The sequence below is a fragment of the Juglans microcarpa x Juglans regia genome, chromosome 7S (genome assembly GCF_004785595.1).
Source record: "Juglans microcarpa x Juglans regia isolate MS1-56 chromosome 7S, Jm3101_v1.0, whole genome shotgun sequence".
In the NCBI taxonomy this organism is placed as follows: Eukaryota; Viridiplantae; Streptophyta; class Magnoliopsida; order Fagales; family Juglandaceae; genus Juglans; species Juglans microcarpa x Juglans regia.
The window spans coordinates 6,111,980-6,126,806 of NC_054607.1; the positions used below are offsets into that span (position 1 = coordinate 6,111,980).

General features: G+C 33.3%; 2 protein-coding genes across 2 annotated transcripts; both read left to right on the plus strand.

Annotated features, from left to right (window-relative positions):
• The first annotated feature begins 1,115 nt into the window (after positions 1 to 1,115).
• Positions 1,116 to 3,274, plus strand: LOC121240518 (omega-3 fatty acid desaturase, endoplasmic reticulum-like). Its single transcript, XM_041137973.1, has 8 exons — positions 1,116 to 1,499; positions 1,614 to 1,703; positions 1,815 to 1,881; positions 1,999 to 2,091; positions 2,201 to 2,386; positions 2,486 to 2,566; positions 2,656 to 2,793; positions 3,055 to 3,274. Exons 1-8 carry the CDS (start codon positions 1,201 to 1,203, stop codon positions 3,244 to 3,246), a joined length of 1,146 nt encoding a protein of 381 aa, XP_040993907.1. The 5' UTR covers positions 1,116 to 1,200; the 3' UTR covers positions 3,247 to 3,274.
• A 6,823-nt stretch (positions 3,275 to 10,097) lies between these two features.
• On the plus strand, positions 10,098 to 12,026 carry LOC121240517. Its single transcript, XM_041137972.1, has 2 exons — positions 10,098 to 11,442; positions 11,569 to 12,026. The coding sequence occupies exons 1-2, from the start codon at positions 10,374 to 10,376 to the stop codon at positions 11,931 to 11,933; spliced, it is 1,434 nt and encodes a 477-aa protein (XP_040993906.1). The 5' UTR covers positions 10,098 to 10,373; the 3' UTR covers positions 11,934 to 12,026.
• The last annotated feature ends 2,801 nt before the right edge of the window (positions 12,027 to 14,827 follow it).

Sequence of the window (14,827 nt, forward strand, 5' to 3'; positions counted from 1 at the left end):
TTCTCACTAGATTTTTTTTTAGATGGTGTGAAATACCAACTACCTGATAGAACACGTCTGTCAAAAATGAATGACTCTTTTGTAGATGGTGTGAAATACCACAAATTCTCAGTTGGCTTGAGGTGGTAGCTAGTAGTACTACACGTTTTAAATTGCGCCGATTGATGGATATATAATACTTACCTCCAAGCTTTTGAAGGTACATTAATTAACGCTTACTGGCCAACCTTACCCTAATTCCACTTAATTAAATGCCCCGTTAATTAATTTCCTTCTCATGACCTAGGTTTTGAGATGTGGACCATGCAGGAAATAATATTAGGCTTTTAGAATTCTTTTTTGTATATTTGTGCACGGACCATTTAAGGGTACGTAGATTGAGATGTTTTCGTATTTTGATACGGTACGTTCGATTATAAAATTATTTTTATTGTGAATAAATCTAATGTATTATATAAAGTTATGTTAGTATGTGAATTTACTTTTATGAGATCTTTTTATGATTATAACACTTCTTTAAATAAAGTAATTACAATTACAAATCGATCTAGTTGTACTTTGACAAGTTAGTTTTTCTTTAAAAGATTGGAAATTAAATATCAGGCTTTGTACATTTTAGAATTCTTTTCGGTATACATTTTAAAAGATTGAAATGTTTTCATGACTTAACGTAATACGTTAGATTCTAAAAGTATTTTTATCGTAAATAAATCTAATATATTATCATATGACACCATATTAATTTATGAGTTTATTTTTATGAAATATTTTAATTTTACGAGTGTAACACTTTTAAGAGAATCATTTCAAACTGATCGAGTTGTACTTTGATAAGTTAATCTTATAGTCGATCATCAATTCCTTTTATATGACTTTGTGGACCATTTAGGGATGGCTTGAAATTTTGGAAGCCACATCTTTAAAAAGTCAATATAATTATGTCAACCTGCTAACGTGGGGAATCAGGTGTGCAATCGATTCTGTTCTACAACTTAACGGCAACTTGGGGCGCATCCAGAGATAGATTCTCGTGTCTATGAGTGTGCTGATCTCATGTTTTGCCTATAAAAGGGTATTCTTTATAAAGCATAATAAACCCTTGTAAATCTGCACCTCAATAGAGTTCGGCAAGCTAGCTTTCCGGCCTGTCTATTAATTTCTCAAGCCCTGCCAAGAATTAAGGAACCAGTTCTTGAAGAAATGGAGGGAGGAGGAGGAGGAGAGAAGAATGCAAGTGTGTTTTCTGGGTTTGGCCAGACTGATGTTTTCGACCCAAGTGCGCCTCCTCCATTTAAGATAGCTGAGATCCGAGCAGCCATTCCCAAGCATTGCTGGATCAAGAGCTCGTGGAGATCGCTGAGTTATGTTCTAAGGGATTTGTTGGTGATCTTTGCATTGGCAGCAGCTGCAATCTACTTTAATGCTGGGATCTTTTGGCCATTCTACTGGGTTGCTCAGGGAACAATGTTCTGGGCTATATTTGTGCTTGGACATGACTGGTAAATCGTATAATAATTGTACATTATTCTTGGCTTTGGAATTAGATTCGTGTGCTGTCATGGATGGTTCTTTTACACGCCTTTTACACTGCTTTTGGTTTCCGGATTGAACAGTGGCCATGGAAGCTTTTCTGACAATTCAGTGTTGAATAGTTTGGTGGGGCATGTCTTGCATTCTGCAATTCTTGTACCCTACCATGGATGGTGGGTTTGTGATAACTTTATCTGTTCACTTATCTTCTTCCAAATAATGGAAATATTTAGCTTTGAATTTTGCTATCATTTGATAAATCACACAGCTTTTGAATCCTACAGGAGAATTAGCGATAGAACTCACCACCAGAACCATGGGAATGTTGAGAATGACGAGTCATGGGTCCCGGTATTGTCTACTCTATTATTTTCAAAAGCTCTTATTAATTAGCCATGAAAATGGATACAACCAATAATATATAGAGCAAATTCTCAGTAATATGTCATGTTTCAATATCTTTACCAGTTGACAGAGAAGTTATACAAAAGCTTGGATTATAGTACCAAAATGCTGAGATTCACAGTGCCTTTTCCCCTGTTAGCATACCCTTTTTATCTGGTGAGAGACCTTTCCTTAACTGACTTATTACATTATGTTAGTTCTGAACTTTTGTGCTGTGAGGGTCTAAGAAGCTGAATCTTGTTCTTGCTGCTGGATTACATCTCAGTGGACAAGAGGTCCAGGAAAGGAAGGTTCTCATTTCAACCCAAATAGCAAGTTATTCGCCCCCAATGATAGGAATGATGTGATTACTTCGACTGTGTGCTGGTCTATAATGGTTGCTCTGCTCATCTCTCTTTCCTTTGCAATTGGTCCTATACAAATGCTAAAGCTTTACTGTGTTCCTCACTTGGTGAGTAAACTTTCATTTGCTTGATAAATCTATCAAAAGTTCTGTATAGTTCACTTCTCTAATTGTAAAGTGCTTATTTGAATCCACCATTAATTACAGATTTTTGTGATGTGGCTGGACTTTGTTACCTACTTACATCACCATGGCTATGAGCAGAAACTTCCTTGGTACCGCGGAAAGGTCCTGATGATAGGCTGTTAATCTGTATACCACATTTAAAAGTAGGCTTACTTCAAAACCTTAATCATTCTTTGTGTATGTTTTGACAGGAATGGAGTTATCTAAGAGGAGGGCTCACAACTGTTGATCGTGATTATGGATGGATTAATAACATCCACCATGACATCGGCACCCATGTCATACACCATCTCTTCCCTCAAATCCCACACTATCATCTGGTGGAAGCGGTACTTTCTAAATAGTCTTTGATCTACTTGCAAACCGGTGTAGAAGAAACACCTTCGACGCCGCTAATATGGCTAGATTTGAACTTTCTTTTACAGATCAAATCACGTATTATATTAGCAGTGTGGAGGGTGTACTTCCGATTGCAAATATATTTTTTCGTTTCTAAGTCACCCCAGAAAATAACATTGACTAGCAAATTATGGTTGCATTCTGATATAAGAGCAATTTCTGCTGGCTTGAATACCTCTACTATCTTGCAGACTGAGGCAGCTAAACCAGTGCTTGGAAAGTACTACCGGGAGCCAAAGAAATCTGGACCTATTCCATTTCACTTGATTCAGAATCTAGCAAGAAGTATTAAAGAAGATCATTATGTCAGTGACAGTGGAGAGATTGTCTACTATCAGACTGACTCTGAGTTGTATAAATCTTCTAGGGACAAGTCTAACTGATCCTAATTTCAAACCTTCTAAGCTTTATGTAACACCCCATTCCCGCTGGCTAGGTGTGTCATGTGTTTTTTATAAAATAAACTCGACAAGAGATCTCATATTTGATAACTGAAATTAGGATTTATTTTGTAGAAAAACTGTCTAATAAAAAATGTCTTCAAAAAATATTAAATGAATAATCTGAATAAAAATTTATGTCATCAAATAAATTTTATTCTAGAAGGTCTGAAACTAAAACAACTGCTCTTTCTAATCCTGGTCTGCCTGCTCATGATCATCAGCCTCACCTGGGTGATTAAAAAAACATGAAAAACAAACTAAAATGAGTTGAAGACTCAGTAAGAAATCCATCACAACGTAAACTTAATAAACATAAGGTTTTCATAAAAGTTTTCATGTGAGAACTTAAAATTCATGACTATTCATACTGATGCTTATGCTATACATGACTGATCTATCTGAAATAACTGACTGATTTGATTTAACTGACTGATCTAATTTAACTGACTGATCTGATTGGCCAACACACTTAACCCTATGTGCGAAGTTGTACACCGGCCCCACATCCTGCTGCAGCAAGGGGAGCCGCTGATAGTATTCTAGCATACTATAGTGGACCACGACTGAGTTCGTGGCTTGCACATCCACCCTGAAATTGAACTGCATTGGTACCATGCATCTCAATGGTCATCTTATTAACTGATCTGATCTTATCTTGCACTTTGAACTGAAGATAGCTTACGTGTCTTATACACATGAGATGCATGACATAATACGTACATAATTATAATTTCTGAATCTAAACATGATGCAGAATGACATGATCCTATGCTATGCTAGATGACATGTTTGCATATGACATGAGTGGTTTATAAATAATGGCTGTCAATGAACTGGCTTGAATAATATTTATATATAGGCTAAACTGTGATGATCCTAACTTATGATCAAATTACTTACCTCGCTATGTTTCTTCTTGAATCTCACTTCGTAGCTCGTCACCTATATGCAATATTAACTATCACTATTTTTTTCTAGAATCAACATGTACTAATATCCTACTTAATTAGATTCACAATCTAAAAGATAGTCAAATAAATATTTTGTTTAACACCATAATCGATAAATCCTAATATTTTAAATTAAGTCATAAAAAAAAACCTCAATTCTTAAAGTAGGTTTCGTTTCGTAACATAATTATTCAATCGTATAAGAAATCTAATAAATATTAATATTATTTAAATATATTTAACATATTCCTTATAAAATAGCCTTTAACTAATATATTTAATTAATTAAAAACTGACCTTTAAAATATTAAGCCCAATAAAATTACTAAAATTGTTGTTGAAATAAAATAAGATCAACCCAATTTAAAATACAAGTTCATTTAAAGATCATTAGAATTTGTAAGAGTTGAAATCTGGCTCATAATAATAATATTACTACATGAGCCCAACAAAAAGGATAAGGCCATCCCACGCACATAAAGGCCTAGGGCCCAAGGCCCATCAAGAAACTTAAGATTTTTCTGGAAGACAAGGCACACGGCCAACAAAACAGAGAGTTTGAGAGAGAGAGAGAGAGAGGAAGAGATCCTGCGATGGACTTACCGAGAGGGGAGTTGATGTGCGGCGGCTCAGGTGGCTGGCATGGGTCACGGCGGCGCGACAGGATGGTTCTCTGGGCAAAGAGGTGCGACACCGAGAGAGAAAGCGAGAGTTAGAGAGAGAGAGTGTGATCTGTCAAGCCGACTGGAATAGAGGGAGGAGGGTGGTGACAGTCCTGGGCTTACCGTGGCGGTGCGAGGCCGAAGGAAGTGAACTATGCGGCAGTTTCTGTGGCTTCTCGAGTGGTTTATCGGCATCCTGAGGTGGCTACCGTGAAAGAGAAGCAGGGGAAAGTGTTGTGTTTATTACTAGAGGGTCTCGGGTTAGTTCTATAGGCAGGGGAAAGTGAGGTATCGTGGTTCACAGGAGGGTGGACAGAGTTTGGAGTTGAGAGGCGTACGTGCATGTGCATGTGAGTGGACAAATAAGTTAGAGACGTGCATGGCTGAAATTCATAAAAGAAATTTTTGGTAGTTAGGAGTTTTATCTAGAATGCCAAAAGTGTTTGGAGTCTAAGATGAGTTTGAGGTTAGGATTATAAAATCAAGAGATGAGATTCGGTGGAGATAGAAAAAAAATTTTGATTTAAATTCAAACTAAAACTCTAGTAAAATATGATAAAATAATAATAATAATAATAATAATATTTGTAGTTATAAGAAAAAATTTACATAAAATTTATTTTATAGCCTAAACTTAGGATCGGGTTATTACACTTTAAGAGTATGATAAAAAGCCTCTGTTTGATTCATACTCAGATTCTTGTCTATGACGGCTAGGCTAGGGGGACTTCATGTTCTTTCTTTTAAGACTAACCTCTTCCCTACAGGGGAAGAAGGATTTATTGTTATGATATATATTCATTGCTCTAAGCTGCTCCTTCTGAATTATGTTATTACTAATGCTTGAATGGGATGCTGAAACATAATTGATTAACATCATGAATGCTAAATCAATTTCTATCTTTAAGATTAACAAGATAGGAATTATGAATTTAATCATTTGTTGATGAGAAATGCTTTAGCCAAAGATATTTTACAAAAATAAATCTCAAACTACTGATGTTTGACGTATTACGTCAAATTGTAAAATTAATTTTATTATAGAGTAAATATAATGTATCATATAAAATTACGTCAATTTGTAAGTTTACTTTTATAAATTCTTTTTGTGATTATATTACTTTTGTAAAAATTGGATTGAGCAATATTCGCTCAAAAATTGCTTAAGCGAAAAATGCGAGATAAACAATTTTTCAAAGATTTTTAAATTCTCTATGTGGCCTAATTTAACCGACCTAGCTAGGCATTAGTGGATGTCTATTGGCTTAATTAGTAAATTTCCACACAAAACATCTGATAAAATTCCGTTTTCATTAGCAATTTGTAAATTCAATTATTCTTAAAAAAAAAATCCTAAACCAGCATAATAGTTTTCTCTCCTCCGTGACAAGGAGATTGAGATCCTCTCTGATTCTTTTATAAATTGGATAAAAAGAGACATTACTCAAAACCCCCTCATAGAAAATATTATATATTATAAAGTTCACGGTGTGTACGACTATTTAATACGATAACTTATTTATCAATAAGAGAATTGAAAGAGATTTTCATGACAAGCAAACACAAACTACTTGGTTTCGTATATATTTATCTTTTCAATTTTCTCAGTGGTTGACATTCGAGAGATCCCATTTACACGCAAATGGGGCATCTAAGATGATGCGAACCACATCATGAAGGACAAATTATTATTTCTCTCCTGATTTTGGGTACCCGAGGAATAGAATATATTCGTTCCGTTTTGATGCAGAACGATCTCATCTTATTTTATCATTATAATTTTTTAAAATTTTTACATAAAAATATAATAAATAATTTAATTTTTTTTAATTTTAAAATAATATTAATATTAAAATATAATATTTTAATAATATTTTATTTAATTTTTAACTTTTATCTCAATTTATTATACAAACGAGACTTTTTTTACCCAAAAAGAATAAAAAAGAAGAATAAAAAAAAGGTAAGAATATATATTGGGCATATAATGAACACTTGATGTTGCGGTCCATTTGAACGCGACGAGTGCAGGCAGACTTTTAATACCTTACCAAGCCAGATGGCAGTATAGTTGTTCGGGGAGCAACATCGAGCTCTGGACACTCAATGAAATGAGATGAATTATAAATAATAATAAAATAATTTATAAATAATACTGAAATGTTTTAAATTTATATTAGGTTATTATTTTAGTTTTATTCAACTATGCTAAAATGGTATTGCTAGTAAATCTTTTAATTTATTTCCTTGATAAAAAAAGAGCTAATCCAATGATGGATAAATAGCTAATTTTGTGAGAGGGGTAAAATGAGGATGTTATTGTTATATCGTTGATGTTAGGGCGGAACTAATGTAGTGCTGGAAGCAGTGGCGGATCTACATAGAGCTTGAGGGGGCCATGCCCCTCCCCCCACCCCCATCAAAAATAAAATTATTTCAAGAAAAAATTAGATTTTTCGAACATATTATCCATCAGGGAACTATTACACCAATTAGTAAAGTAATAGAATTTACTGATAAATTTTTAGATGAAATAAAAGACAGCCCAAATTTTTTCCAAATTTACAATAGTCCCTAAATTTTATTCATAATTTTCTTATTCCCATGTACTTTTTAAAATTTTGTAAAATTTCAATATACATAGAAATGTTTCTCTAATTTTGTATAATTTCTATACATTATCTATTTTCAAGGATGTGGCCCCACTATAATTAAATTAGAATTAAGATTGAGAGAAATAGCAAACTATTAATATTGACCCCAAAGTTTTTTACTATACAATATAAGTTTCTTAATATAGAATCCAAAATGAAAATACAAGAAAAACTATTTAAAATTGATGATTTATATGAAAAATAGTAGAGATGATTTATCATCTAAATTTCATTGAGTAAGGAAATGTTTATTTGAGGTCTCAAATGTAGTATTCTATGCTTAATGTAATGCCAAAATTGATAGATTTTACATTAAATTTGATAAACTAGCTTAGATATTAGAATGAAAGATGACATTCTAAAATATCACTTGATAGCTTTTATGAATAAAACAATTTCTAAATATTTCATATTTATAAATATAATAATAGATGAATATTATTCTATGAAATATTATCGTCAAGAATCTATAACAAATATTAAGTTGTGTTTTTAAAATTTTATTTGTATGTTATTTGACAAATTATTGAGATTTAATTTTATATACAGTTATGCTTTTTTATGATTTTGTAATATTTTTTTATTTTACGTAAACATCGTGTGCGGTAAAAAGTTAGCCCTCCCAAAAAAATTGCTGGTTTTGCCACTGGTTGGTTCCAGTCTTCATCCCTTCAAAATTCCAAAAATCTATTAAAAATTAATAAAAATATTTTTTTGGCGCTATGTTATAAGAGAAATTCTGTAGATATGAGCTTTACCCTCTCGACTTTCCATAGTAGATTTTTCTAATTCCTCCTCTATTGATGCAGCACTAACCATCAACTTTTGAGTTTATTATTTTAAGAAATAAAGAATAATATAATGGTAGACAAATAGGGTTATATCAACACAACATCATGACATGACGAGAGTAAGATAAATTATTTCGTGTATGTATATATATATATATGAAATAATTTTTTTTATTATTGTTATCAATATTCAACTGATTAACTTTTTTTTTTAATTTTAAATTTTTTAAAGATATTTATCTGCAAAATATTCAGAATTGTCACAATTAAAATATTTTCTTTGAGAAGAATTTTTGGAATTCTTATTCTTAAAAAATGGTTTGAATTTATAAATTTTTTATAAAATTTATAACAGGATTTTTCATATATATATATATATATATATAGTATAACTCTATTAAATAAATTTAAAATTTTAAAAATATGTGCCCTCGTACAAGTAGGAACATTTTTGTTCAATGTGGAAATGATATCATGGCTTCCCAAAATTTAAAGGGAAATGATTTATACATCATATTTTTTGTCATATATTTTATAATAATGTATTAAATAAGAGATAATTTTATAAAAATAATATTATTTTATAAAAATATTTTTAGTCTATAATATTATTATAAAATATATTGTAAAAATGTGCGGTGGGTATCAATACTCAAACCCAAAAATAAATCCAACAGCTCACTCACTGGCAGTACCAATCGTCCTCCTTCAAACTCTCTGACAACAAATTGACATCTCCATCATCTCCGAACACAATTATAAATGAATAGAGCATGGACCATCCATTCAAAAAATTATACGAGTGTATAAATTTCACCTAATTCTTTTTAAAAACCGAGACACATTCGAAATAAAATATTCCTTTTTAATAATAGATTCTCATTTTTTAAAAGATTTAACCTTAAATAATACAATATTGTTACTGAATCATTTGAGATTTACCATTCATTTGACTCTCTACTCTCTAGACGTGGTGCCAACCACGTAGTGCCAGGTGCTTTATTAATATATATATATATATATATAAATCTATATATATTCAAATCAAAATGATGTTTGAATATACAAAAATAGGAAGACTAAAATTTTAAATTTTCTGTATCTCTTTTGTGTTTATGTATTTAGGAAAATGCGTCTCTACCGAATTCTTTTTTTTTTTTACGTAATAGATAAGAAAATATTTTTTAATGAGTTTGTGATTTTAAATAGGCCTCGTTTGAGAATCCATGTTAACCCATCTCATCTCATTTTTTTTTCAAACATAACTCAAACATAAACAGTTTTCAATTTCAAATCTTTAACTTTTTCATTTAATATTAGAATTTTTCTAAACTTTCAAACAAAACATAAAAAATAATTAAAATTTTCAAATTTTAAAATATTAAAAAATTATATTATAGTAATATTTCAACATTATAATATTTTTATTCAGTTTTCTCTTTCTCATTCAGAGAAATACTACTTATCATTTTCAAATTACACACCAAAATGTAATTTATCATTTTTGTTATTTTATCAATATGTGTGCTTAAATAATAAGATAAAAATAATAAATCACATGTTAGTATATAGTGTGAGAATATAAGTAAAATTTTTAATTTAGAAATTTCACATTTCATTTTCCGGCCAAACAAATAGCAGAACGTCATACTCCACGTACAATGAAGCTAATCCTAACAGGGAGTTGGGGACCATCTTCCATTCCTTTTGAGACGCCAAGAGCAATGCCAATAAGCTAACGCGCCCTGAAACCTTGCTGCATGTTTGAGCCATGATCTGCACTCTGCAGAACTAGCCAACAAATTGCTCAAATTGACTTCACAGCGCGCGTGGAAACATATTCCTGGACACTGCCTAATGCCTAGAGACTAATCGGCCACTGTCCATATTCAAATGCAAAGCCCGCCACCTCTCCTACTCTGTTTAGAGAGTACTACTCTCTTCGCTTTTTCTCTGTCATGGAAGCAATTCAAATTTCTCTGCTTTTTCCCCCTTTCCTTTTCCCTTTAGATGAACTTACTGTTCCTTTTGCAACTCGAAAGTTCAAATTCCATAGAGGAAATTCATTGTCTTCATTGTTCCAACATGAAGTCCTTATCTTATTCTCCTTCTTACTCATCATCTTCATCCACCACAACTTTCGATGCGACTTTGTGCAATTCTAAGAATGCCACCGTCGGATGTCTAGCTGGCATCCTTCGCCGAATTCTATGCTCCGGAAAACTTCCAAAACACCCTTCCGATCATATCAGAGAAGCTGCCTCGGTGGTATGCGATGAGGATCGGGAATTGAAGGCCAAGGAGAAAATTGAGACGGCTGCCACGCCTGGGATAGTAGCGAGGATGATGGGTTTGGAGTCGATGCCGGAGATTAATTGGGTGCATAAATGCTCAGACCCAAATTCGATTTCACGCAGCCGATCCATGAATTCTGAGAATCACTTGGCGGGATTTGATCCAATGCAGGGGCAGCATCGACGAGTCAAATCCACGTTGTCGTTTCGAGAAATTCCGACCTTCCTTGAACTGGAAAATGAAAACTTCCTTATACTCAGCTTCGAAAATGGAGGTGGAAGTAAAGAGTTTAGATCAAAAGGGAGAAAATCCGAACTGGGTTTGGGAGAATTAAGGCAGAGAAGAGCAGAAAGATGTAAAACCGTCGAAAATAAAGCAGGGAGGCTGCAGGAGATGAAGAACAACAACTGCTACAAAGGAAAGCAAGAATCCGAGAAGAAGGTCTTAGATAATTTGAAAGAGCGGGAGAAGTGCAGTAAGAGAATCCCTGATATGCCTATTGCTAAGGTAGGCAATAACGGAAAAGCTAAAGGCTCCACTATTTCTCCATCTCCTTCAAAAAGCTCCAATGAAAAAGCACATGTAGCCATGGAAGCAGTAAAAACGCCCATACCCAGTAACCACAAGGAAGTCTTGAACAGAGGGAGACCAAGAAAGAAAAAGAAGAAAATAAATCCTTGTGTGGTTCAAAAGGTGGAATCCGAGTTTAGCTCTGAAGATTCGAGCCCCGTTTCTGTACTTGATTCTGGTCATTTCCTTTTTGAACCTGCATTTCCAACATCAGGTTCGACATCTGGTCTCTTTAACTAGAAGTTTCTTTCTTTCTTTCTTTCTTTCTTTTTTTTGCATTAAATTTGGCAATTCAAGAACTTTATATTTTGAATTGCTGACACAAATTATGTGTTGACAGAACAAGATTCTACTTTGGCCGATTCAAAGTCCCGAAGAAAGTTGTCGCCGGAGCTTGAGAATTGCAAGCAACCATCTCCAGGAAAGGACACAACTTTGACTGGTGATGAGCCAAGAAAAAAGAAAATTGAAGGCAAATATCAAGGCACAAAGAAGAAAGCTGATCGTCACAGTGAAAGTGAAAACTACGAGGAAATGTGGGTTGAGATTCTGAGAATGACTGCAGCAGAATTGGTTGGTTCAAATTGGGAATACAGGGGAATGGGAAATCATGGAGATTTGGAAGGTATTGGTGCAAATTTTGAGCTAGAAATTCTTGATGAATTGTTAGTTGAGTTGGTAGGCCAACTAGCTCGACATCCATGAAAATTTTGAGTTGTGTATGACTCAAAACAGTTACAAACTTTGAAACTTTGTAAATTTCTCGCCTACAATAAACTCTGCAGAGAATTTTTCCTTCTTTTTTCTTTTCACTAAATTATTTTTTCCCTTTTATCAACTTAAAGCGAATTTTGAATTTGAATAATTTTATTTGAAGGTCTTTACAATATACATTATGTACGTAAAATAATTTGAATTTTTCTTATAAATCAAATTTTGCTTTATCATTGTGGTAGAAAGGTATATTTTTCATACCAACTTTCAAGTAAAATGACATGCCACTTGATTAAAATGACCTGCAACTCTTTTACAATATTTTATAACTCATTTTATGTCAATCAACGCAAACATGCCACTTGATTAAAATGAACTTCAACTTCACAAAATTACCTGTCATTTAATATAAAATTTTAAAATAATTATAAAAAAAGTTGTAAATTAATCATTTATCATTTAGTTTACTATTAAATACGCTTGTAAAGCCAATCAACTCAAATCTGATAATTTGGAAATGAAAAATTATTACATAAATGTGCACCATTGTGGGAACTTAGAAGAGTGATTATAAGACGATTGAGTCCAAAATCATTCATATAACCACCGAAATAGTGTTGTCTGAGCAGGTAACAACAGTAGGGGTAGTGCCCTGGTGAATGCTTCAACATGGTTTTGTTGGTAGAAATGGGGAATGTATGGTGCACAGGTTAGTCGAAGAGTAATTATTAGGCAGTTCCGAGCATGGACATGTGGTATTCTCAATGTTATCATCGTGTTTTGCATGCCTTTGGGCCAAACTCCGACAATTCGGGTCTTCAGAGTTGGGCCTCAATCGGTGTTATGTGGAACCCTCGGTAGTGGTCTAGTGCGACTGTACGGTGTCGGTTCGTACATCCATTGAGATGAACAGTATTTAAATGTAAAGAAAATAAATAGATAAACACACAAATTTACGTGGTTCGATACTAAACCTACGTCTATTGGGATTTGGGGAGGGGACTTTCTACTATAATAAGCTTGTTTACAGTTTCTCATAACCTCTCATTTCTCACCGTACAATGGAAGCTGTCAATCTATTTGCTAGAGAATAAGTTCTCTCTCGAGCCCTCAAGTTGAATAAGAAATCGAAAAAAATCAGAAGAAGTCGAAGTCGTCCCAAAACCAAAGGTCCGCAATCCTTAGGTTCCACTTACCTTTTATCTTTTGCCCCCCATTTATTTTAAATCACTTTCTTACTTTTCTCTCCTTATACCTTATTTTTCCTTACTTTATGTCAAAATCCCATTTTCCTCTCATGACATTACTTTCTCAAGCCTCGCACTTCCATCCCGAAGTCCATTCTTTTCCCTCATTTCTATCTAATACTTTGTCTTCTGATGAATCCCTCCCCAATAGATAGGTATAGAAAATTCCATAGGCCGGAAAAAAATCCCCTTACACTCAATATATCATAAAATGACATGTCATTAAAATGTCGTGCATACGCAAAAATTTTAATTGCATATCATTATTGGATTAGATGGAATATTACGTCATACATACTTATAGAGTATCTAATAATTTTCGGCTAAACCCAAGATCATAGTCTAGTCTTTCATATTTGGAGTGCTTGGTGCCTTCGTTTGTACGCATGATTACAAAAGTTGATTTAGGTCTTGTCTGGATTTAAAAAATATTTTAATTCATCTCATCTCATTTAATTATTTTAATTATTTTTAATTTTTAAATAAAATATAATAAATAATTTAATTTTTTCAAATTCTAAAATAAAAATAATATTTTAAAAATATTTGATTTAATTTTAACGGCCACCACCCGCATTTATATACCATAGAATCAATGTATTTCAAAAGGGTAATAGGTGGGTAACACAGACAAAAGACGACAAAAAGTACAGAACTGGAGGTGGAAAAATCTCAAGTTCCAGCTTGAAAGTTTAAAGAGTAAACTTGCTTTCATTTTCAAATTGGTTCCAGCTACTTGCTAGATATTTAGATTGAGGCAAATCGAGCAAGAAATCCATCGCAATGCCAAGAACAAAGTTAATTCACTGGTGTCAAGAATATGGAGAGAGAGAGAGAGAATCATAATCTGATCCAATAATCAAGGGGTCGAAGTAACAAGTAATAGTTGAAATAGTCATGCTACACCCACAGTGGGTGCAGCTCGAGGATGGATACCGATAAGGTTATTTAGCATTTTTTTTTCAATTTTTTTTATACCTTTAAATATTTTTTTTAAAAAAATCACAATATCATTAAAAAATATTTTTTTAATTTCTAATTAAAAAAAATTGTATCGGGGACCCATTCTCGAGACAACTAACATTATTCTATTTTTAAATTAATCCCACCAACAGAACATAAACTGATAAATTGGTAATGCCTACAATTTCCGATAACTAAACAAGGTAAGAAGTTTAATTTGATCAGCATCTCTGGCCTACACAGGAAAGATCCTCGAGGTTCATATATCTCTCTGCTTAGGATGAAAATGGAAACAATAATAAAGACGGCAGGGAACCAAGTCGAGAGAAAATTTGAAGCTTTTGGAGAATCGCATAGTTGTATGAGCACAAACTTTTCAGCCTGCCTCTCTTTGTTGTCTTCCCAGAGATCCAAACATATTCAATTGTTCGATTTGATCACCTGAGGAGGCAGTAAAAGTCACCTGAGGAGGCAGTAAAAGCTGAGGCATTGGACAATATCTCTTCCCGCCAGATGGTCTTAGGGCTGAACAAAAATTTGAAAACCCGACTCCGAATCAGGCTCTGCTACGAATCCAACAAACGGAGTCGGAGTCAATTTTTATTTTATTTTTTAAAATTTTGCAATCAGAGTCGGAGGTGTCACTGGAGCGACTCTGACTCCAATCCGATCTGA